We start from the raw sequence: 25,844 nt of genomic DNA on the forward strand, positions 1-25,844 counted from the left end.
ATCTTCTGCTGCGGTCTCCGTGCGTATGCATTGATTAGCATATTCTCGCAGCGGACGGCTGCGTGCGTTCTCTTCTTTGCGTTACTTGCTGAATCAGGCCCTGAGTAAGCTGCTTAGCACGTTACGTTAATGATACAAAAAAAGCAACATGTAACAAGGGTCCTTATTCTGTATAATCCAACATGACCCTCCAAAATTAAATATATATAGATACTAAATACTTCATCGTTTGTAGTATTTGCATCGAATATGTCCATACAGGTAACCACACACTGTTGTGCATCCTGAAGTAGTCCAGTAGTGTAAACCCAGGATAATATAAATGGTTTTACCCCGCTGTCTGTGGGTCTGGTATAATTTATGTCTCTAGGCTGTATGATTATCAGCCATAATGCTTGTTTTGATAGATAAAGCACAAATGAGGGACAAGTTATTATTATTAAAAAATAAAGGAAGTGAATGTTTAGGGCAAGTCACGGGTATATGTAGAGTTATGAGGAAGTTGCTCTTCACTTTTCTCCCAGCATCGCTGTGTACTAGACGTGAGTTATATTTTACATGACTGTTTTTTCTTATTATTCTGGGTTCTAGTACGAGAACACTCTTAAGGTGCGTACACAGTAGATAATTCTCTCCATGAGCGACATCGTCTAGTGCAGTGGTTCCCAACCTCGGTCCTCAAGGCACACTAACAGTCCTGGTTTTGGTGATATCCATGCTATAGCACAGATGGTTTAATCAAAATAACTAAGGTACTAATGAAGTTGCTTGTGCTCAAGTATGGCTATCCTTAAAACCTGGACTGTTAGTGTGCCTTGAGGACCCTGGTTGGGAACCCCTGGTCTAGTGTGTCCCTGGCAGGGGTGTGCTCAGTTTCGACACTGAGCACAAACACTGAACGATATTATGAACAATATCGTTCAGTGCCAGGCTCTCTCCTTCTTTACCGATCATGCAACAACCTGACAATATCGTCAAGTTGGCCTGCATGTTCGGGCGATGAACGACAAAGTCCAACGACCAGCGGGAGCGCGCATTGCTCGTTATTGTTCATCGTTTTGGGGCAGAAACTGAACGATATTTTCGACGACTGAACGATACCGTTATCGTTCCGTCATCCTAAATATCGCCCAGTGTGTACTCCCCTTTACATACGGCTATATTATAGCAATACGGCGCACAAGATTGCTTATGGGGAGGGAAATATGCAGAAGCTGCCGAATGAAACATTATGGAACACGGGGTCAGGGGTCACATACGCACAACGCGGACAGCTTATCGAGTCACTAGAACCTAATGACCTCACTGAGGCATCGCTTTCCTCAGTAACGTCAGTGGTTTCTTCTGAATTTATAGACTTAATGTTGGTATAGCCCGTAAATTGCTGTCTCCAGTACAATGCATCCAAGTAAGTTTGTTTGTGTGTTTTGTACAATCAACGTTAATATACTGAGCTCTTTGCATGTAAAGAGATCTTAGTAGGTACTTAGGGCCTGATTCAGAGCCACTCGTAAGCGGCAGCTCGTTCGCTCCGAGCGATGTTTGCCCAAAGCGCATGCGTACGGATTGTTATACGCATGCGCAAACCACTCAGTGCGGCCGAAATTCATGTGCTCGCAAAATAGCGAATGCCTGCTAATTTGAGTGACAGAAAGAGGCGTATGTGGGTGGTAACAGGGGAAGGTGCTTGAAAACGGGGAGTGGAGATCCGATCGCAGGCGTGCTTAAAGGTCAAAACGGGCGTTTTATGGGTGTGCATAATTAATACAGCAGCGTCATTGACCACGTTACTGGTTTTTTTTTTAGCCAGAACTGCTCGCAAAATTGTGGTAGCAAAAACCAACCACAAGAATAGCGAGCAGCTCATACCCTGGTCGATGTACTCGATTAATCTAATAAATAGCGGACATGACGTAGGATGCGAGCGGCCAGGGGGCGTAGTTTCCCAAAAAACGACCGCAAGTTTTGTTCGCTCGTTCAGACCTAGAGGCGTGAACAGACCGCAAACAGCGAACGGTTCATTTGAATAACCACCCCTATTTTCAGGATGAGCGAGCGCTAATTGCGTCCGGCTCTGAATCAGGCCCTTAGTGTGCTCCATTTGATCCATAGCCGCGCTGCAATAAACTATGCTACATCTGTAGATCAAGTGGATAACTGGAAATATATTCTTATATTTTGTACCCTAAAGTAATCACAGCTCAATTTGTTTTTACTTGTACTTATCTATATTATTTTTGAAGTAACTGTGCTTATAGCAGTTGGGTTCAGCTGGCGGTTTTCTGGGCATGTTTTGGTTAGTTGGCAGTGTTGGTGTATATTAGTACATTATGAAAGGCAGTATGTATTATGTGTTGTTTGGTTACACGCAGTGGAGATCATAATGTGTCCCCTGCTGGTTTCCCAGTCAGACAACAACCTCCACAATCACAAGAGTTTAAGGGGCTTATTCATGAACACTAAAATAACGTTTTTACGGACATTTTAAATACGGTTATTTTAGTATTCATGAAGTATCTTAACACAGGAGATATCACTGTTAATTCCATTTATCACATTAATTTCCACACTCCCAATACATTAGTACATTAGTATGGGGATATGGAAATTATACTATTCATCAAATTCCGAAAATTATGTATTTTCGGAATTTGATGGAGTTAGTATCCGCCACTGTGAAGTGGCGAATAGCAGGTGAGACTTACCTGCTTCCAGCTGGTGAGGTCCCCCGACGTCTTCCTCCGGCGCTCTGGTCCCTCCTCTGGCTTCGGAGGCTGGTCGGACACTGTATTCTCCCAGCAGAACACAATAAAGTTTAGAGAAAAAAAAGTTTTCTTTTCTTTCTAAGCTGTACAGTGTGCTGCTGGGAGAACACAGTGTCCGAGCAGCCACCGGAGCTGGAGGCAGCTGCAGTGGGCAGATAAGTGCAGGACAGGTGGGGAGACACAAAATTACCGCCTCTGTAGGTAGTGCTGCGCATGCCCTGGTTTTATGAATGTAACGGTGCATGCGCAGCACAGATTCCATCTGCGATAAGTTAGAGTAGAGAGGGAAAACTATTTATTTCCCGAAAAGCTGTAATCGCAAAAATGACAGCTTTTCGGAATAGATAGTTATAGGGAGGAGGAATGATGAATTCCTCCGGTAATTAGGTAGAACTCCATGCCAGTTCTAAACCTAATTACCTCCAGAGAATTTTAAGTTATGATGAACAGGCCCCTATGTTTGGTGACTATCTTACCAGCTGCGGCTTTGGTTTTATTAGTGTATGTGTGCCCTACAGGAAGAAAACATGAATGTAGTCTGGCTGTTACAAGTCGCGGTCACGACTTGTCTCTTACGTGCAGGTAAACCAGTCAGGGCGGGGTTACTCAAGTTTCTCCTGTCACCAGGCGATCGGCACGCCTTAGGAAGTGACGTGTCATCCACAGTGCAGCATGATTGGTCCTTCCCTCTATTTGTACACACTGAACTTTTACCGCTTCGCCGACTATAGCGTGTCTGTGAGTTTCTCCTCGTGGTGCAGATTTTGACCTTCCCGTAGTGGCTTCCGTGTCTCCTCCGGCTCTCCACCTTCCTGACGGCTTCCAAGCCGCATCTACACCACCGTGCTGCCATCGGCTCTCCAAGCCGCAGCACCGACTATTTACTCTCCTACCATCGGCTCTCGTCGCATCTTCGGCACATTTGCCGCACCAACAGCTTCTGTGCTGTTCCCAGTACTCCAGCTTCTACGGCTTCTGAGCCACATCTACACCTCCTTGCTGCCATTGGCTCTCGAAGCCGCAGCGTTACCTTGAACTATCTACTAACAGCTATTGCCGCTCCATCAGCACACAAGCCGCACCATCGGCACATTTGCAGCACTTTCGGCTCTCCAAGCCGCAGTGTTACCTTGAACTATCTACTAACGGCTATTGCCGCACCATCGGCACGCAAGCCGCACCGTCTGCACATTAATAGTAAATCCTCTGGCTTGATATAAATGTCTGCATTCCCTGGATGCTTGTCTAATAAGACACTGTCCTGGCATCTTGCATCCGCTGGCGATCAGCGCGCACTTCATTGGTGGACAATACATTAGGCTGTAATTATCCATACGCAGAGAGGTACGCATCTCTATGGCCGAACCAATCCCTATCTGCATGCTTGGCTGCATAACCCCCATCATTGTCAGTGCGCAAAGATGAAAATGGCCGTATTTACTCGTATGCAGAAGTCTGTTAACTCGCCCTCTCTGCTCTTAGGCTACATGCGAACACCCGTTACAGCCCAGTTACGCCCATTCAGTCACAAGTGGGGTTACTCCTGAGATGCCTGCGACTCTGGATTGCCCGGAGACTGGTGCACTTGGCACTGGAAAGTGCGAATTGTGCGAAAACATGCAGGATGACGTTTAGCAAACATACTTGCATTCAGCTCATTTGTCTTAAAAAGAAAAAAAAATGCGGTCGGCAGGAGCGAGGAATGGCCGTGACATCTGCCGTAGTCTGCCCGTTTCTGCAGATGTTTGTGGGGTATTTTTCCCGGCAGGAATCCTGTTGCCGCTATCAGGGGTGCGCCGGAGTGAGCAGAGCTGGTGCTATCAGTTACACAACCAAAATATCAGTCCATAAATCAAAGAGCAAACGTGCCGCAGCGTTCAAGATTAGAATACATTTAAGTAAATAGTACATGGCGGAATAAAATTAGATATTTGCTGAATTGATGCTCTAATCGAGATACCTGATTCTGTGTTTTTACACTAGATCAATATTATAATTTATTCAGCGACATACTATTTATGTAGATTTGCATTCTTGTGGAGCTGTAACGGTATAATTAATAATCCAGGCAAATGTCACGTGGGTAATTTATCACTGCGATTTATAGGCCCAGAATAGTGAAGCAGCATGGATAATGGACCACCGGCAGCGCGAGCGTTGCGCTCATGCTCATTTACAATCGCTCTCGACAGCCATTCAAGGCGATTTGCAGCTGCCGTTTGTAGTCTGCATTAGAATGTGTATATAGATAGATTTCACATTGATTTACACTAGCAAAAAAATGAAAACAGGAGTAAACAAAATAGGAAGTGGGGCTCGCTCCGGGTCTCCCCGGCAATGGTGGGGACGGGCCCAGCCAGTGTCACCTCTCGGATTGTTTATTTGTATATTGGAAGATGTAGCGGTCCTCAATGTCAGCTTGTGCCTGCGTTAGGTAAGTGCAGAACTTAAATCTGAAAATATACCGTGTTTCCCCGATAATAAGACACTGTCTTATTTTATTTATTTTTTTTGGTCAAAAAAAACTCCATAGGGCTTATTTTAATTAACATTGACAGCAATTTCAATAAACAGGTAAGTGTCAACAAAAAAATCTACCATTATTCAAAAATGGTCATATCATCTTCTTCAACAACATCATCATAAGTGTCCATACCCCGAATTCCGGCCTGGATTTCTTGCGCCTCCATTTTCTGCAGAAGAATCGGACCCAATCTTCTCTACTCTCCTCCGCGACGCTGCTGTAAATGACGCTGCCACGCATGGCAGCTGCCGCGCGCTCACTGTGAGAGAGTGAGACGCTGCAGCTGTGATTGGATGCCACTGTTAAATCTTTAACAGCGGCATCCATTTCATACGGGGGGGCGGGCATTTTAGTGTAGCGCAGGGACCGGAGAAAATGGGGATTTTGTTAGGGCTTATTTTTGGGGTAGGGCTTATTTTGGACCGTTTTTCAAAAGTAATGGTAGGGCTTATTTTCGGGGTAGGTCTTATTATAGGGGAAACACTGTAGCTAGAGATATTTTTGAATAGGACTCTTCTCTGCGTCTACATGCCCGTAGTGTTCTCTACTTGCTTGTGAGCTTTGTCGGGACATTAAGCCTTCTGTCAGCTGGATGGAAAACTGTATTGACTTTATTCAAACCCTATTTACTTTCTATGTAGGTTAGTCTATCACATGGTAAATATAAAATCAGATCTAGTTATCTCTGGCGACTCTAGATAACCTCGGGCCGATAGCACGTCCCCGTGACGGTGACAACGCATTCGGATGTCTGCCCTATCAACTTTCGATGGTACTAAAGAATATATAATTAATACATTGAATAAATTGCCCAAAGCATTATGATATCTTTTTTTTTTCAGATCCCTCCAACCAGAGGATGGCGCTCCAGGTTTTGATGAGCCTGTTACTGCCTTGTCTGTGCTCTGCAGCCATCTCTTGCTATGGAGACCAAGGAAAACCTGTTGACTGGTGAGTTCTCATTGGCTGCACAGCAACCAAGTCAGTGTGTTCTCCTAACCTAAGTTAGTGACCTACAGTAACCTGAACGTCGGTCACCCTGCTTTCGGCAGACACACCCGAGAGAATAGACAAGTGTCTCTGTAAATCTCAGCCCTGCTGCGTTGGTTAGCTCCAGACATTGCAGCGGAAGCTATAATCTACAGCCAGAGCTGTCAGTGGGAAATCTCCTTGGTTCTGGGCATCTCCCTTTCAAAGGCTCCCTGATTCCCTCGGTCCAGTGACAGTGCAGTGTCCCTCCACGGGATCCATATTGGTGGCTCTTGCTGAGATTGGTGTCTGACCACACTCGTTGCTCATGTAGCTTTGGGACTACGCGCTGCTTGGGCTTCCAATAGTTGGTGGCTATCCCGATTTAGCAACAGGGGCACCCGCTTGCACACAGTGGGGCTTAATCCTAAGAGGTGAGCATTGTACTCTTGCTGGAATGAACCCTTAGCTGCCATTTTCGTCTATATAGGGTTTTGTATAGGCTAACTAAACCCAGGGTGAACACTTACCAACATTTTACATTTACAAAACACTATGCATATAGTAATACTTAACCTTTATTAACAGTACCAATTCCCCTGATCTTATCACAGAGTATATCAAAGTCCAATTCATCGCGTTACAGTATATTTACGCCGGAAGATGAAATCTAGTTTCACAGGTGAAAATGTAGACACCCGCCGGTTCCGCAACCTCCTTTGTTTGTTCCCTTCACAAATTCCATCCAGCGTCTTCTGTAATGGTTTTGGCGCTGTTTCATGTAGTTTGTTTCCTCCAGCGGTGGGTAACGGGTGGCCTACAGCGTGGTCATATATGGCTTCTGTAGAGAGTCAATACCTCTCTGTGATCCTCTAGTGGTTCCAGAGTCGGAGGGTGAGTGCAGAAAGTTATGTAATCTGATGATCTTCCACAAAGCTACAATGCACCTGCTGATGGGGCTCGCTGTCACTTGTGAGGTCCCTGAAACATATACTGTCCACCACCGGCAATTGCCTTGCAGAGAGATTAGAGTCAAATGATGTTGGGTTGCAAGCGTAACGGCCCGATACACATGTGCACGCTAACAGCATGCAGGGCCGATATTCACGCAGCTGGCCGATGTTAGAATTACTGCGCTTGCATCCTGACGGTTAGTGGTATGAGATGCAGGACGAATTTGAATGCAAAAGCTGCGGATTTCAGTGTACGTTCCTGGGCGGTAACTGCGGGGTGGTTAGGCAGACGCGGGCGTGTCGCTGACACAGGACGCCATGTTCAGGTGGAGAAATTGCACCTGCTTTAGTGCTGGTGCGACAGTGTGACTGTTGGTGCTCCTAAAGACGCACCGAGACGTATTAGCCAGTGATCGCAAAATGCACGCTATAGCGCATATTTATGCGCTACAGACAATGCCTGGGTCCTGCAGGAGGCACTGTGGCACGCCGCAGCAGCCGGGCCAATGACAACCTAAGCATCGCCCCCATGGACAGGAGTGCGGGTTGCATGGCGCGCAGCCTGTATACGCATGCACAGTTTACGCAGCTGGAGCGGGAAGTAAATTCCGCGGTTGAGTGCAGCAGAGTACGGCGTAATGGGTACCGGGGCCTCGGGATGCAGCAGCCGCCGTCGCTGGATGAGGATGACCGGCATAGAGTGACAGGGAGAGTAGCAATAAGCGCAGTACCACCCGATACCCGTGTTCTGTATTACACCATGCTGCCCGCTGAGGCTGTGGACAGCGACCTGCTGGACACCTCTGACCCCCGGGACAGCACCGCTAGCCCGGAAGAGCTGGAGGTGGAAGGCCACTCCGGCAACACAACGTGGTGACCAAGAGCTGCACGTACCAGGGCTGCCAGGAGAGCACCATCCAGGTGCCCTGGATGTGCAAGAAGCACCGCAACAAGATGTACAAGGACAAGAAGAGTGACCAGGCTATCACCTGCTCCAGGAGGTCAGGGCATGCTGGAACTTGTAGTTCTGTTTTGCTTAGGGCAGTGTACCTGTTGCAACTACAATTTCTGGTTGGTAGGGCATGCTGTACTATCTAGTCTACCCCAACTGGGGCTTGCCCTTAACCCCCTCTATTCCAACTGCTTCCTGTCCCCAGCATTGTCCTAACTGCTTCCTGCCCTCACCCCCCATAATATGTGATGGGACCCAGAAACAGTGGAGTAGGACCCCTAACTTTTATAGTGAGGGATCACTGGGACCCATAAATTTTTTTCGCTCAGTACAATCACTGTTAGCGCCGCTGCAAGTGGGCGTTTCAGTGTGCTCAGAGGCTGTCGCGGCATTAGCATAAAGATGCTGCGTGCACCTCCGCAATTAGGGCCTGATTCAGAGCCGCTCGCTGTTTGCGAGCGCTTGCTCTGAATCAGGGCGGGGATTTTTCATTTATTTTTTTCTCCTGCCCGCTCGCTAAGCTGTGGGTGCCCACCTACAGTTTGTGCGAGCGGGCTGAAGATGGTCGCGATTATCGCGCCCATCGGGCTTGTGGTAGGGTCTCAGCTCTCGCAAGCCCTAGAGTGATGTCAGTAGGGCCGCCCACAAACGCCAGGGGTTCCTAAGGGAACGCCTGCGTTTGTGCAGCCACCCCCCTACAAAACGGGGCGAGCTGCCAATCAACATCGACAGCCGCCCCATCTTGTAGCGAGCCCCGGAGTGACTGAACTTCAGTCACTCACTGGGGCTCGCGCATGCGCATGCCGGTCGCAGCGCATGCGCAGGGGCCAAACATCGACCCGCTTGCAAGCGCTATGCGCTTGCGAGCGGGTCTTATTCAGGCCATTAGGCTATACATGTTTTGATCAAAGTATGAACAAATTCTCCATGCTTTTATTGGCTAAATACACAGGTTTGCAGTGTTTTGTCCAGCACAAGTGTTTAGAATAAGTTAATGGGTGTTTTTTGGTTGTGCGTAGCTAATTTTTTTACTCTGTACATTACTGTTATAGTGTAAGTTGTCTTGTTATTGTTGTAGTGTGAGTTGTTTATGCTGTATATAGTTATTGCTGAGGTGTACGTTGTAGTGCTGTATGTAGTTGTTATAGTGTGAGTTGTATACACTGTATATAGTTATTGTTGCAGTGTGAGTAGTTTATGCTGTATATATTTGTTGCAGTGTGAGTTCTTTACGCTGTATATAGTTGTTGTAGTGCGAGTTGTGTCTGTAGTGTTGTGTTGTATGTAGTTATTGCTGTAGTGAGAGTGGTTGTGCTGTGTGTAGTTATTGCTGTAGTGGGAGTGGTTGTGCTGTATGTAGTTATTGCTGTAGTGGGAGTGGTTGTGCTGTGTGTAGTTATTGCTGTAGTGGGAGTGGTTGTGCTGTATGTAGTTATTGCTGTAGTGGGAGTGGTTGTGCTGTATGTAGTTATTGCTGTAGTGGGAGTGGTTGTGCTGTATGTAGTTATTGCTGTAGTGGGAGTGGTTGTGCTGTATGTAGTTATTGCTGTAGTGGGAGTGGTTGTGCTGTATGTAGTTATTGCTGTAGTGGGAGTGGTTGTGCTGTATGTAGTTATTGCTGTAGTGGGAGTGGTTGTGCTGTATGTAGTTATTGCTGTAGTGGGAGTGGTTGTGCTGTATGTAGTTATTGCTGTAGTGGGAGTGGTTGTGCTGTATGTAGTTATTGCTGTAGTGGGAGGTGTTACGCTGTATGTAGTTATTGCCATAGTGGGAGTGGTTGTGCTGTATGTAGTTATTGTTGTAGAAGGAGTTGTTTAAGCTGTATATAGTTATTGCTGTAGTGTGAGTTTTTACTCTGTATATAGTTATTGCTGTAGTGGGAGTTGTTCCTGTGAATGAAGTAATATATACACTGTATATGTTGTCATTTGATACTCTGTAAGTTGTTGTAGTGTGAGTTATGTTTTGTTGTCATCTATCTTATTACTCTATTTTAGAGTTGCAGTGTGACTTGTTGCTGTTTAGAGTTATTACCCTGTAATTAAGTTTGTAACCTACAATAAGGGGTAAATTTACTAAAGTGAGAGGTTTTTAGAAGTGGAGATGTTGCCCATAGCAACCAATCAGATTCTACAGTACTATACATTTAACTAGCACCTTCTAGAAGATAATAGCTAGAATCTGATTGGTTGCTATGGGCAACAACTCCACTTCTAAAAACCCTCACTTTAGTAAATTTACACCTAAATGTTTAGTTGACAATGACTCTTGTCACCAGGTTCATCGTCTACAAGTTGCCCCGGCAGGATCGCAGCCCTGAGGGGGGCATGAGGTACATGTATCAGGACAGTAACAGCGGCGGATGGGTGCCGGGGTCCTCGCTGATGAACTGCACAGAGAGCGCCGTGGGACGGACCCTCAATCAGCTCTACAAATCCTCAATGTCACAGGTGATACTTCAGTACTTCAGGGATATGTATTGTTTAGTATACAGAGAGTACGTTTCTGCTCTGGCACAGTGCACTGATCCCGTGTTACATTTGGATTTCTTAGCCTAGCGTAGACTAGGGTGTTCATGTAGCGTAGACTAGGGTGTTCATGTAGCGTAGACTAGGGTGTTCATGTAGCGTAGACTAGGGTGTTCATGTAGCGTAGACTAGGGTGTTCATGTAGTGTAGACTAGGGTGTTCATGTAGCGTAGACTAGGGTGTTCATGTAGCGTAGACTAGGGTGTTCATGTAGCGTAGACTAGGGTGTTCATGTAGCGTAGACTAGGGTGTTCATGTAGCGTAGACTAGGGTGTTCATGTAGCGTAGACTAGGGTGTTCATGTAGCGTAGACTAGGGTGTTCATGTAGCGTAGACTAGGGTGTTCATGTAGCGTAGACTAGGGTGTTCATGTAGCGTAGACTAGGGTGTTCATGTAGCGTAGACTAGGGTGTTCATGTAGCGTAGACTAGGGTGTTCATGTAGCGTAGACTAGGGTGTTCATGTAGCGTAGACTAGGGTGTTCATGTAGCGTAGACTAGGGTGTTCATGTAGCGTAGACTAGGGTGTTCATGTAGCGTAGACTAGGGTGTTCAGTGCTGTAGATCACATTCACGCCATGTGAGGAATATTTTATACAAGTGATCAGTACCTTGGGCCAGAATTAAAGCCCAACCAACGTTCTCCCTCGCCCTGCATGGCCAGTATTGCAGCATTAATGGTCCATATCTATGAGGGTATTGGATGTACCCAGCAGCGGTGAAGGGGAAGTGTAGATTTCATTTTGCTGATGTTGCTTAACAGTCTATTTTTTATCTACTATACTAGACATGTTCCCTTTAGCTCTACATGTAGCTTCTGCTTTCTCCAAATCTGTGCGCCAAGTAATAGCAGTAATTGTCACGTCACGTATTCTGTTAAAAACAAATGAAACCGTAAACTGGAATTGCCGCAGTGCAGGGCGCACGATTACCGGTCTGAGGCAAACACCTTTCCTGTACATCTGTCTTGTTTTAGACTGCAACCACTTTTGTTCCCACTGCTGCTTGTAATCAATATCTGGTCGCACATGATGCGATCACCATTCCGGACACTTCAGGGATCGCAAATCCCATGCAAACATCCGCCTGCATTCTGATTCGGATGCGACCACGCAACCGCGGAGCGCCAATCCTCCCCCACTTGCAGGAGGAGTCGTCATTGCTATCACCAGCATTTGCACCAGCCGACTGACATCAGGTGAATCTCTGCATATGCCCTGCTCAAAAGTAATAGAGTGACTGCGCTACTCTGTTCTCTAGGGCCCAATATGTTGGAAGCCAAATAACCTATCTGTATGAAACCAGAGCCCCCTAAGGAAACCCACACAAATCCCGGAGAGAACATACAAGCTGCACACAGACAGGGCCCTGGTTGTTGTATAACACGTGACCCAGCGCTATGAGACAGCAATGCTAACCACTGTGCATTCCTTGAGGTCAAAAGGACTGTAGTCGACCACTAGCTGGTGTGATGAGGGACACCCATGAAGCTACTCTTAGAGGAGAGCTTACTCCTTTACACCAGTTATCTGTATAAGGTCCAAAGTGCTGTGTGTTATGTAATCGGTCCCATGCTGACGTCTCTAAACTGTTTCTTTTTTTTAAGAATGTTATTCCTCTCCTTGTGGATACCGGACCTGATTCAGACTCGGTTGCTAAGGCGCAATCGCTCGCTCCCGGGCGATTGTTGCTCAGTGTACATGCGTCTAATTCGCAGTGCGTGTGCGCAAGCCAGTCTCAGCGATGGGGAATCGTGCGCTTGTAGCACACAGACTGCCCGCTAGTTTGAGTGACATATGGTGCCGTTTGTGGGTGGTAACAGGGAAAGGTGCTTGTTAATTGGGGAGTGGTGCTGTGGACGCAAGTGTGTCAGGCTTCCAGAACGCCGTTTAAAGGGCGTGCATAATTAACAAAGTAGCATCATTGTACACGTCACCTGCATGTATATCAGCCCGCACAGATTGCAGTGCTTGCGGCGGGGAAAGGCAATCTCAAGGGCTGCGAGCAGCTACGATGGCTCTCGATGTTACCGATTAATCCTACAATTCCTGGAGATGACGTGTGTTACGAGTGGAAAGGGGGCGTCTTTAGATACTTGCGAGCGCTCAGTGCCGTAGCTCGCTAAGACATAGAGGGTGTCCTTGCGCCACGCAGTGTGAGCGCTTAATTTAAATATCCGTCCCCTTTTTGCCAGCCAGCCGCCGCATCAGCGATCAGGTCTGAATGAGCTCCACTGACCACATTACTTTATTCATTTTATGAGGGCTGTTGATGCCAGTGTTAGGGTGTTTTGGTTCCTGTGTGGGTTTCTTACAAGTGTGTTTGCAAAGTTATTGCTATAAAAAACCAGAGTATTCGTATAAGATCCCTAGAGCCACGCTACAGAGGTCTTCTGCCTATAACAGCCGCCCGTTGTTCCCTTAGACTAGAGTACACTCACCGGTACTTAGGATGCTGCCAGGTCTTACTACTCAAGAGTGGAAGGAACTTATACAATACGCTGGTGATCGAAGGGTAATTGGCTGGAGTAGTATTAACAAGGCAGAATACAGGCAAATATGTAATAAATACTGAAAACACTTACAGGATAACTATAAAGCAGGGCTGGTAATATAACAGCAGAGGTGGGCAAACACTGAAAATAAGAGGTTACTTGCAATGATATACAACAGCAGAGTTGATAAACACTTAGGAGCAGGATATAAAAGCTTGCAGATGGTAACTCACGAAGAAATGCAGAGGCTATAAATATATAATAGCTCACGGTAGGGATGGGAATCATTTCATGTGTCATCTGTACCATCGGTCAAATGCTTCCAATGTTCGATGTTTAACCCTCCAATGGTGAGGATCCAATGTTTCATCACGATCACTAGGTTTCTACCCCAATGTTTTTCCAATTTTTCCAATGTTTTTATTTTTTTGTGACACTGTGTAATGCTTTCACTGCTTTGTGCTGCCAGCTGGCGCTGTCTTCTTGTTTTATATTCAATAACAAAGACTAATGCAAAACACACTGGCTGGGCTACTGCTGCTGCTGGAGTTGGTGGCTGGCAGACAGTGAAAGACACATTGGTCAGCCAGTCAGCAGCAGCACATAGGACAGCCCCACCCGTGGATCACTGCCATTGGTGCTGCTCTCAGTGAGTCACCGGCTGCTGCAGCTGTTGGTAATTGAGCAGTGAGTGAGGCCCTCACTTCATGTGCACTGCATGACAGGCCCAGCGGTGCCTGAGTGTCAGTCTCTGGAGTGACATCACTGGTGAGGAGCTGAGACAGAGTGTACGTGTGGTGATACAGGGCGTGATTCAGAGATGGACGCGATTGCGGCTGTGACTTCACACGGACCGCAGCTGCGAAAGTATGTTTATAGTTCCAAAGCTTACTCGGGCATAGGGACTCCCACCGCTGCCTTCTCATCTGTGTCCGACGCCTCGTACCAGCTTATATATCGGTAAAATCGACGCACATCGATTATCCATGCAGCGGCAGGTCTAACCTGTCTCAACTACAGCGGCTCTTCTGACATCTGATGGCTGCACAGGAAATCGCAATGCTTAATTTATGCACGCCCATATAATGGCACTTAAACGCTAAGACTTCCTTGAGTTTTTCTAACCACCCACCTTTACCTCCCCCAAACGCTGACTTCCTGTAACTCACTTTGTGAATGGATCCTCTGTCCATGCGCCATTGCGAAACAATCTCTGCGCGTGCGCAGTGCAGCTTACACGCAATGGCAAACAATCGCTCAGTCTGCGTAAAAATTTACATTGCTTCCAGCTCTGAATCAGGACCCATAAGGTGGGTACACACTGGGCGATTAAAGTGGACGACTGAACGATAACTATATCGTTCAGTCGTCCACTTTATCGTCCATTTTTAACCCAAAAACGATGAACGATAACGACGATGCGCGTTCCCGCGGGTCGTTCGTCATTATCGTTCATCGGGTTAACATGTTATGGAATGGGGGAGAGAGCCCAGCGCTGAACGATATCGTTAATGATATCGCTCAGCGGGTGTGCTGAATGTCATGAACGACATTGAGCACAGCCTGCCGGGGACACACTAGATGATATCGCTCAGGGACCATATCGTCTAGTGTGCACGCTCCGATAGACTTCTGATGAGAAGAGAGAGAAAAAAAATGAATTAAAGAGGAGGCTCAGGCTGAAAGAGCAAAGTCTGGAAGAGAGGACAACAAAAGATATTAAATTATACTGTGAGGCTCCATGTAGATAGACCTAGTATTAGAATTATTTTAAAAGCTTATTATTCTTATTATATGTTTAAGAAGAGAGTTTACAAAAATAAATAGAGAAACATCAGTTAACATCGCTTCCAGAGAACCAATGTTTAGGACTAAACAAAGTTTTGTAACCAATGTTAAAATTATTGGTACTTCCAATGTTTTCTTTCGATGTCCCATCCATAGCTCTCAGGTGTAGAGACAGAATCCAGGTTCCAATCAGACTGGGGGTCTCCTGGTACAGACAAGGCACACACAGGAGAGACACCAGGACACAGGATTCAGGATACAGACCAGAGGCTTACACAGGAGCATAAGCTATAACCGCCATCGGTGTGCAGGGCTGGCTGCCCTTTGAGAAGAAGCTGCACCAATCGCAGGCAGCCAGAGAGACCAGCCCCCTGATGATTCATTCATTCTGTGCGTAGTTCTCCAAAGCCGCAGCCTGATTGACAGGCAGTGGCACGTTTGGGCCGGCGAGTGGGCTGGGCCGGCCTCCATTCCAGACTTCCTGGCTTCAGCTACGGAGCTGCGAGGGGCAATCAGTAGCCTCAGGGTTACTGAGATTGTCAGTGGTCTCGCAGAAGATCCGATGCTGAGTCTTATGATGCAGTACCCGGATCTGCGGTGGTATCAGGAGGCGTTTACTTAGATCAGACGCCTCGTGCTGCATTAGCATAATAGTTGTACGGTATTACAGAGGCGCTCCCCTGTGGCTGTGCAACACCGCACAACTCTAAGTCAGGCCCACAGGTCTTTACAACGTTCTCATTCATGCCTCTAATCACTCCCCCTGTAATACCGTACAAGTAAGTAAGTATTGTATACATCAGTCAGTCACATCTCCCCACCTGTGGTGTCGTCATTCCCGGCGCTGCATGGTAATGTGCACTATTACTGTACATTGTCACTGTCACACCTCGCAGTGGGCCTCATTCTGAGACGTACGCAGCAGCGTCTATCGGCGGTCGCCCATCTGAGACTTTATGCAAATGCCGCTACATACGCCTTCCCTTGTGTACATCCGTGCAGCCGAATGTACAAGGACGCCACCATCAGTCGCACCATCGAAACTTGCACCAGACCTATGCAGTTTCTTCGTCTGCCTATAGCCTCCTGGGACCAGATGACCTCGCCAAGCGATGACAGATTACTTTTGATCACACTGGATCCTGGGGTATTAAGGATTCCCTGTTACCGTCAGTAACCGCCTGTAACGGACGCCAACTGCGCCATGGATGGGTAACACGCTGCCAAAAACTAACTCCTACATCGGCGATTGGAACCGCTTCTCCAAGGCTCCTACGCCGGCACCTGGAACCGCTTACTTCTGGGTAGGTGTGTGGACACGCTGCTGCAACACTTCCTGGATAGTGTCGCCTAACTTCCACTGGTCTCTCACCATGGACCAGTCTCTGCACGGTAGCTGGCAGAGGGCTTTAGCTTGGAGACACTGGGCACAATCCAGAACAGCTGGAGAACGGAACAGCGGGTTGCGTTATTCTTATGGTCACAGGAACACGTAGATGCGTCATCTTAAAGGCAAGATGTTTATTGCTCAATGTCTTGAAAAAGACAATTCCTTCACAGCATACAGGTAATCTTCAGAAGTACAGACCTCTCTCAGGGGTAACTATATTAACATTCATGTTGGTCCCGATTTGTCCCGTTTTCAAATCGGCTTGGATCGATCAAAAACGGCCGTTTTTTACACTTTTAAAATCGGGAGTTTACCTAGGTCCTGGTTTTGTCAGGATCGTTTTGATTGATGGTGTATTTGGTCGTTCCTGTCCGATTTGAAGTCCCGATTAAAGCGCACAAATTTGTCTCTCAAACAAGCAGCCTGCACATATCGGTGAAATATGTGCAAGACTGTTTGTTCTTCTTTTTTTTTTCTTTTTAGGGTTAAATTTGTTTTTAAAAAAATTGGACGTGGGGTCCCCCCCCAAAGGCTAACCAGACCCGGACTTGCCAGCCTGTCCTGGTACCTAAAATTACGGGGGAACAAAACCTGTAGGGTTCCACCGTAAATTAGGTACCAACACCAGGCTGCAGTGCCAGTCCTGGTTTTAATTATAGGGGGAAAAAATTGCGTAGGGGTCCCCCTATAATTAAAACCAGCACTGGACTCTATCTAGCGGGGGGCCGATGCGACAGCCAGGGGTGCCCTTTCACCACGCCCCCCAGCCGCAGCATCATGATTTGTCTATATGTTCGATGGCAACTTGCAGCTCAAGAGGTGGTGCATTTAAAACTTCTATTGAGTCCCCGATTTGAGTGTAAAACGGGCGACTTTAGCAAAACGAATAATGGTAAATTCCCGATTTGTATTAAAGTGAAAAGTACTTCCGATTTCAGCGATGGTGATATAATTTCTGTTGTTCAAAACGGCCGAATTTGCGGCATTAAACCACACGATTTCAATCTGAAAAAATTAAGAAATCACCTCACGTTAATGATAGTAAATTCCCGATTTGCAAAAAAGTGATATCACCCGAAAATGCTAATCGGGACCAACACGAATGTTAATAAATGTACCCATGAGAGTCAGATGATATACATTCAGAGCACGCAGGCTTTTATCTTAATCCAACACACAATACCACATGGGGTAAGTCCACCCTGTGGTTTTCACCCAATCAAGTGCATGTGCCTGGCATTGGTTTAGTATAAAAGTTCTACAACAAAAAGATACAGGACCTCATTCAGAGTCGGTCATTACGGTCGTACGCCACCGATGTTCGCTAAACTGCGCATGCGTAAAGTTCGCAATGCGCGTGCACAAACTAGTGGCTACGATCAGAAATTTCTCTCTCCTTGAACACAGCCAGGTCGGTAGTTTGAGTGACAGGATGAGGCGTTTGTGGGTGGTAACAGGGGAAGGTGCTTGAAAACGGGGGAGTGGAGATCCAAACGCAGGCGTGCCTAATTATGCGAACGGCATTTTATGGGAGTGCATACGGTTTATGGGAGTGCATACGGTTTATGGGAGTGCATAATTAACAAAGTAGTGTCATAGCACACGTGACATGGGAGGTTTTTACACTGACATGATCGTAGAGCTTAAGAGAGGGTATGGTCAACCTTAAGCTCTACGACCAGTTCCGATGGTCTCGATTAATCCTTATATGCCCGGAGATGACGTGTAATGCGTACGAGAAGGGGGCATATTTTTTTGTCTTCCGGCCGCTTCCTCCCCTTGGTCGGCCAGCTACCGATCCGACCTTAGGGACGCAACTTGCGAGTGAATCATTTGCATATCCGGCCCCTTTTCCAGTACGACCGTGTGGCCGCAACGACCGACTCTGAATGAGGTCCACAGTGTCTAGATAGAGACCAGATGTTAGACAGGCAATAGGTCGACAGGGTCAAAAGGTTGGCACTGTTTTTTTAAGTTTCTAGCCCTAATCTTCACCCTAACCCTCCCTCCTGGTGTCTAACCCTAACTGTCAGGGTAAGTGCCTAAACCCAGGGGTCGGCCTGCAGTCCGGGGCTATGTCCTGGCTGCAGCGGTTCTTTGTACAGTGGAGGTTAGTAGCAGCAACGCCGCCGTTGATCAAGGGCTGCGGCACATCAAAATTAAAATACAGTTTTCTTAGCAGACGGGGCCTCGCGTCAAATGTGGCACCGCAGCACGGGTTAGCCCCTTCAGTGCCGCAGCCGTCATCAGCCACGTGGGGAAAGCAGGCGGGTGGGCGGCATCAGGACTGGGGGCCTGGTCACACCTCCTTAGGACTGCGGCTGTGCGTCTGTCAACGCAGCCTTTCACTGAAAGGCCCATGTGTGCGTGCACTAGTAGCCACCTCCCAGTTACACCCATCACTTTTCTCACAATATTTCTGATACCGTCTCCATTCCCAACCCCCCTCCCCCCCAAAAGTATATTCCTTTCACAATCCTCCTGTTTCTATCTCTGCAATATTTCCAGAATCTGTCCCTTCCTCACCCTGGAAGCTACTAAAACTCTTATTTATGCCCTCATCCTTTCCTGCCTTTATTACAGGACTCTGCACCCCTCTGGTGTTCCCAACGCTCGCCTCACGCCTTCCCAGTCTATCCTATACTCGTTTTCCTCTTATGACTGTGACTCTGCTGCTCCTACCTAGGGCTGTACGGAGTGGGCCGGGCACTGTAGGGGGTGTGGCCTATTGAGGGTGTGCCCACACTCCCCACCAAAAGTATCTTCAGCGCCAAGCTCTGCACAGGGGGGCGCCATGCTCCCTCAGCCAGGGGCAGATGACTCCGCATATCATGGAGGGCCAGGCAGAGGAGACTGCTGCGGAGCTCAGCAGCTGCAGCCTCCCTAGACCCACCGCAAGCCAGCACACAGCAGCGTGTGCTGGGCTGGGGAGAGAGGCTGCTGCCGCTGACAGGTAAGGGGGAGGGGAGGGTGGCCCAGGCCCCTCCAACAAGCCCGGTCCTGGGTAATTAGTATCTGCGCCCTTCTCCTCCCTGCCACTAGCTACTTATGTTGCTCAGAATCTAATTAAAACTCCTCTCTGTCACCAACAAAGCTCTCGACCTCCCCACACATCCAGCCTCATTTACTCCCATACTCCCTGCTGGCCACTTTGCTCTGCAAATCATTGCTGCCTCCTCTCCTCCCTGATCACCACTTCCACCCTCGCATTCAGGATTGCTCCCGGACCGCTCCTAACTTCAGGAATTCCCTCCCTCGCTCCAATAGACTCTCATCCAGCCTCCAGCGTGGCCTTTAAACTCACTTTTTCATTCTGTCTTAACAACCCTCCTCCTAACTCTGCAATCTACGTCCTCTTCTCCCATTGTGTGCAGAAGCAGCGATTTTCCTAAACTGTCGGACACCCAACCCTCCACCCTCAATGCTGACATCACATTATACGAGACGTCGACTGCCATTAAGGCCTTCAAGTCTTCATCTGCCCAAGTCCATGACAGGTTCACAGCCCAACAAAATACTTGAACAAGCCTCATTTGATCTTGCCACTACTCATGCCAATACTATCGTAGCCCTGACACCGGAGGGAGACCCTGTGCACTGTTGGAATTACAGAACGATATCCCTGCTCAGTGTTGATATGAAACTTGTTAGCTGGCAAATTGAGCCCTCTCTCCCCTCCGCTAAAACATCCTGATCAGGTTGGGTTTGCTCTCGGAAAACTGTCCCCAGAGATCATCAGACAAGCCATGGACCTGACTCCCTATATTCATGAACACCAACCTCCTTCCCTCATTCTTGTATTAGATGCAGAAAAAGCGTATGACTGCGTATCCTGGCGGTTCGTGTTTGGGGTGCTTCAGTCGACAGGTTTTCCAGGGACATTTATTATCATAATGTCAGCCTTGTACATCTGCTCGGGACTGACCTCTATAAGTGTGAATGACTGCAGTCCCCAGGAAGTGGCATGTAAGGTGCAGTCAGGATGACGGAATATGTACAGTGACTATAGAAAATTGTCAACCTGTCAAAATCCTGGAAAATGGAATAAATTAAATCGGACACTTTTTTTTCCTTGCTTTATTTATATATTAGAAGCTTCAACGTGAAAGCGAAAATAACATTTACACAAAATCTTTACAATTATTATAATTATAATATATAATTTAATTACTAAAATTATTTGGTTAAGTGATCATACCCTTAGAGTAACCAGTATAAACTTAGCTCAGGTACCTTTTCAGGTCACACAACGGGCTAATTATCCAATCAATCGCCACTAACCACAATTGAACCCGATCATTTCTGCAAGGAAGAATGGACAAGTAAGCCACAATCTAGGTGCACAATGCTGGGAGACTGATGGCTGTAATTATAGCAAATGGTGGCTCTGCAAAGCATTCAATCAGGGGACTGATCATTTTCCAACCTTGTTCTATCTAGTTTTTCATTTTTTATTAAAAATACGCATAAATAAACTAATGGCCTGATTCAGAGCCGCTCGCTGAATCAGCCCCACAGTTTGGTACCCACTACTGTAAGGAATAATGATGGGCACATGCGTTAAACATGCCAGTCTTGACTTATGAGCTCCAACTGTTGTAGAACTACAAGTTCCTGCATGCCTTTTGTTTTTTTCGGTGAAGTTAATGTTGAGGATTTTTCTAACTGTATATTCATACCTACCATTGTTATTGTTTTCCTTTACGTATATCTAACACATGAAGCAGGACTGTACAGACTATATGTGTGTTCGTCCATGATAGACCTACTGGCAGGTTCATTGGCTACTGACAAAGGATGAACCCTAGTGGATGTGTGTTAAGGAATATAGATTGTAAGCTCTTCTGGGGAAGGACTGATGGGAATGGCTGCTGATGAAATATTCTCTGTAAAGTGCTGCAGAATATGCCCTATATAAATAACTAACTGCTAATAACTCTTTTCCCCAGTAGGGTTTATATAATACATAACCTTTTTAGACCAATTTACCTGTGGGTACGATTCAATTTAGCACGATGTGAATTGTGCCGGGAAGGAGTTCCCGAAGCTATTCAATTCACCGCGCTGTAGTCCAACTAAAGGATTTCGGTACGGGCAGAAATCTGACTAAAGTGCCGGCCGCAATGCTGTTTTCCAGCTTAGCGCGACGCCAACAGCCTCACGGCCAGCGCTTTAGTCGGAGAATGCCGGTTAACGCGACCAAACACCCAGCTCTCGGCGCGCTATCCGCCATTCTCCAACTTAAGTGGTTTTAGTAGAACTTATCAGCCCGGTAAATTCAATCGGCCCCTTTTTATGTTTAGACTGAGGGAGGAAATTGTTGGGAACATGGAAGAACCTAAAACTCAGATTTAGATGTGTTTCTGCTACATTTTTATTTTATATATATATATATATATATATATATATATATATATATATGTTACAAAGTACAATGCTTTTCAATTCTGTCTTGCAGGATGTGGCTTATGTACTCTATAATGATCAGCCTCCGAAGGACATGGCCAATGCAGTTCGCGGGCACACAAAAGGTACCCATACACCAATGATTCGGTCTATTTCCCTGCCAACTCCTGCTCGTCTCTCTCTTCATTCTCGCTGCGATCTCTGGATTAAACGTTATAACTGAGAGAAGCGTCACCCTGAGTCCTTTCCATCTCACAGCCTGCGGCAAAACAAAGGGGAAATGCTCGTGCCCAATATAGGCACTAAGAATTCTAATGATCAAATTATTTCAGTGTTAAGGACTCACCGTATGAGGTTCACCGTGACGTGGTAGGTGGGCAAACATCTTTGGCCAAATATGTACTAAGAAACCTTACTTAAAAACCATGTTAATTGTTGGAGTTTATTATAAATATTTTGATCATTAGAATTCTTCGTGCTTACGGCATGCGCCTGCATCTCCCCTATTTTTCTGATGTAGAACTACAAGTCTCAGCATGGTAGCACCTCATATTATGTTTAAGATTAGGATGTTTAGCCCAGTCCTCTCCTTTTTTTTTTATCTTGCAGCCTAACCAGGATCATTCTGGAACAAATATGTTAATGTTGCATAATCTTACTTAATATCTCAATTTACTTTAGTCAGAATGGTTTCCAGCCATTCCATTGTGTGTAAGCAATACAAAGTCTGGATTAGAGGACAACAATAGATAGTAAATTAGTAAATTATACTGTGAGCCTCCATGTAGATAGACCTAGTATAAGAATTATTTTAAAAGTTTATTATTCTATTATATGTTTAAGTAGAGTTTACAAAAAAAAAATAATAGAAAAATCGGTATGCAGTCGGGAAGCCGTCGGACCTAATCCCGACAGCCGGCTTCCCGACTGCTTAATCCCGGCGAGGGTTAAATGACAGGCGTCTTAATCTAGACGCCTGTCATTTTACCGTCGCCGGGAGACCGGTGCCCGGCATCCCGATCGAAGGGACACCAGGCGCAGATAGCCGCGCGGGGGTAGGAGGGTTAGGTTTAGGGTTCCCTAAACTCCCCCCCCCCCCCGGGGAGGTTTAGACTAGGGGAAGGGGGGGTTAGCGTTAGGCACATCCGGGGGGGACAGGGTCAGGCACCCCTCACCCCCCCCGGGGGATTTAGGTTAGGCGGCGGGGAAGGGGGGGGTTATGTTTAGGCTCTTAGTGGGGGGATTAGGGTTAGGCACTGGGGGGGGGGGGGTTAGTGTTAGGCACCCCTGAGTCAGGGTTAGGGGGTAGAATTAGGTTAGACAATACTTACCTTGGACCATCGGGATTTCCTCCTCTGCCGGGATGCTGCTGTCGGGATTCCAACCGCCAGGCATGGGAAACATCAGTTAACATCGCGTCCAGGGAACCAATGTTTAGGACTAAACAATGTTTGTAACCAATGTTAAGGTGATCGGTACTTCCGATGTTTTCTTCCGATGTCCCATCCGTAGCTCATGGGTGTTGAGACAGGACCCAGGTTCCAATCAGACTGGGGGTCTCCAGATACATACAGTAGCCCAGGCAAGGCACACACAGGAGAGACACCGGGACACAGGATTCAAGATAAAGACCAGAGACTTACACAGGAGCATAAGCTATAACCACCATCGGTGTGCAGGGCTGGCTGCCCTTTGAGAAGAAGCTGCACCAATCGCAGGCAGCCAGAGAGACCAGCCCCCTGATGATTCATTCCGGGCAGCTGTAGAGCTGAACGCAGAGCTGGCGTCCCGGCTGGCACACATTCAGAGGCCTGATTATTATTTACTCATTGATATCCTGGTATCCCATAAGAGGAGTCACCTTTTCTCTTTGTCTCCCAGTTAAGTGTCTCATGGATCCTCAAACATTGACTAAAATCCGCATTTGTGAGATGAACCAATATTCTTAGGATTGCAGCCACGGTACAAAGCTACTCCGCCATCTACATGATTTCTGTTCAATTATTTGTCCGTATCCTATAAAGGCCTCCCCCCTCTCTGTGTATGCAGTGAGCTGCTCCTTGGCAGCGTCCTCCTGTTTTGCAAAGGTTCCAATGTATTTTGTAACTAACTCTTGTAAAAATATATTTAATTGGCACCAATTCTCCAGTGCACTTAAAGGCTCGCCCAGTCGCTTTCCATGGGTAATTGGAATTCTTACGTCTAAGCGCCGTTCACTGTTTGGCGGCCGTGAATGAGTTTGATTAAACTCTATACAGAGACTGCCACCAGCGTGAGTAAGCATTGGAAACGAACGCTGGAAAAAACATGGACGCTAGACATTAGGACACGACCAGCAGTCATCGTACGTTCTCACATTGTACCGGTGTGTACAGTGCCGCTATGTGATCGCAACTCGGACTAAACGTATACCAGGTGCAGTAAGAGTCCGTTTGTAAGAGCCAATATAATGTAGTTTACTTTTTTTTAGACATTTCTGTACCAAGTGATTAGATGATATATGAATACTAGTATGTCTGAAATTTATATGTCATCCTCTCTTCATCAGGTGTGGTTCTCCTGGACAAAGATACAGGGTTCTGGCTTGTACACAGCACTCCCCATTTCCCCCCTGCTAGTAATCTTCAGTACGATTGGCCGACCAACGCGTTTCACAATGGACAGTCTTTTATCTGCGTCACTTACCCGTATACACAGTTTATAGATATCGGTAAGGAGTGGGGGAGAGGAATATGGGTGGTTAATCTAGGGCAGTAATTATTAACAGTTACATGTTTATCTCTCTTAGGCAAACAACTTCTGTATAACACCATCACGCCATATAACTCCTCTATTCCCAACTCCTTCTCTGATGACCTTCATGACCTGAAGTCCGCAGCAATGAGGAAGGAAGTTACCGCGCCACCCTGGAACCGGCAAGTCACCCTCACCTCAGCTGGTGGCAAACAGTTCACGAGTTTCGCCAAGCACGCACGTTTTGGAGATGGTAAGATACTGTAATAAGTCCATAATAAGAGATGTTACAGAGATTATACTGTATTCAGGAGCAGGGGCACTGTGTCAGATATTGCATAAACAATTAGGGCTGGGTTAAGGTAATTCAGTGTTATAGTTGTAATATAGCACTCACGACCTTCTCTGCTGGGTTACTAGAGTAATACGGAAGCTGAGTTACTGTAATAACTAGAGATGTGCGGTTTTGGTTTTACTTGGTTCTTTTCTCCACATTAGCGCAAGTCTGGATTTATCTTATTGGCTATCACGTGTTTTGGATAGCCAATAAGAGAAATCCGAACTAATCCGGACTTGCGCTAATGTGGCGAAAAGAACCGAGTAAAACCGAACCCTCACATTTCTATTAAGAACATGTTACAGGGCTAATAAGACACTCAGGAGCAGGGTTACTGTAATAAGATGTTACAGGGGTAATAAAACACGCAGGAGCAGGGTTACTGTAATAAGATGTTATAGGGGTAATAAGACACTCAGGAGCTGGGTTACTGTAATAAGATGTTATAGGGGTAATAAGACACTCAGGAGCTGGGTTACTAATAAGATGTTATAGGGGTAATAAGACACTCAGGAGCAGGGTTACTGTAATAAGATGTTACAGGGGTAATAAGACACTCAGGAGCAGGGTTACTGTAATAAGATGTTACAGGGGTAATTAGACACTCAGGAGCTGGGTTACTGTAATAAGATGTGTACAGGACTAATAAGACACTCAGGAGCTGGGTTACTGCAATAAGATGTTGCAGGTGTAATAATACACTCAGGAGCTGGGTTACTGTAATAAGATGTTGCAGGTGTAATAAGACACTCAGGAGCTGGGTTACTGTAATAAGATTTTGCAGGTGTAATAAGACACTCAGGAGCTGGGTTACTGTAATAAGATGTTACAGGTGTAATAAGACACTCAGGAGCTGGGTTACTGTAATAAGATGTTACAGGGGTAATAAGACATTCAGGAGCTGGGTTACTGTAATAAGGTTACAGGAGTAATAAGACACTCAGGAGCTGGGTTACTGTAATAAGATGTTACAGAGGTAATAAGACACTCAGGAGCTGGGTTACTG

The 25,844-nt window shown here is 46.6% G+C and overlaps 1 protein-coding gene across 3 annotated transcripts in view; it reads left to right on the forward strand.

Annotated features, from left to right (window-relative positions):
• DNASE2 (deoxyribonuclease 2, lysosomal) overlaps positions 1-25,844 on the forward strand; it is a 77,573-nt gene that overhangs the window by 48,115 nt on the left and 3,614 nt on the right. For 2 of the 3 annotated variants that reach the window (XM_088473911.1, XM_088473909.1), the window contains exons 2-6: positions 6,132-6,240; positions 10,442-10,613; positions 21,821-21,893; positions 24,317-24,478; positions 24,557-24,754. In XM_088473911.1, coding sequence (XP_088330037.1) covers positions 6,149-6,240; positions 10,442-10,613; positions 21,821-21,893; positions 24,317-24,478; positions 24,557-24,754 — 697 coding nt within the window. In that variant the 5' untranslated portion in view covers positions 6,132-6,148. Of the gene's footprint in view, positions 1-530; positions 543-6,131; positions 6,241-10,441; positions 10,614-21,820; positions 21,894-24,316; positions 24,479-24,556; positions 24,755-25,844 lie in introns of those variants that run through there. The other variant, XM_088473910.1, reaches the window with a different exon arrangement.

This window comes from Taudactylus pleione, unplaced genomic scaffold, assembly GCF_031769625.1.
Source record: "Taudactylus pleione unplaced genomic scaffold, aTauple2 ptg000145l, whole genome shotgun sequence".
NCBI classification, from domain to species: Eukaryota; Metazoa; Chordata; class Amphibia; order Anura; family Myobatrachidae; genus Taudactylus; species Taudactylus pleione.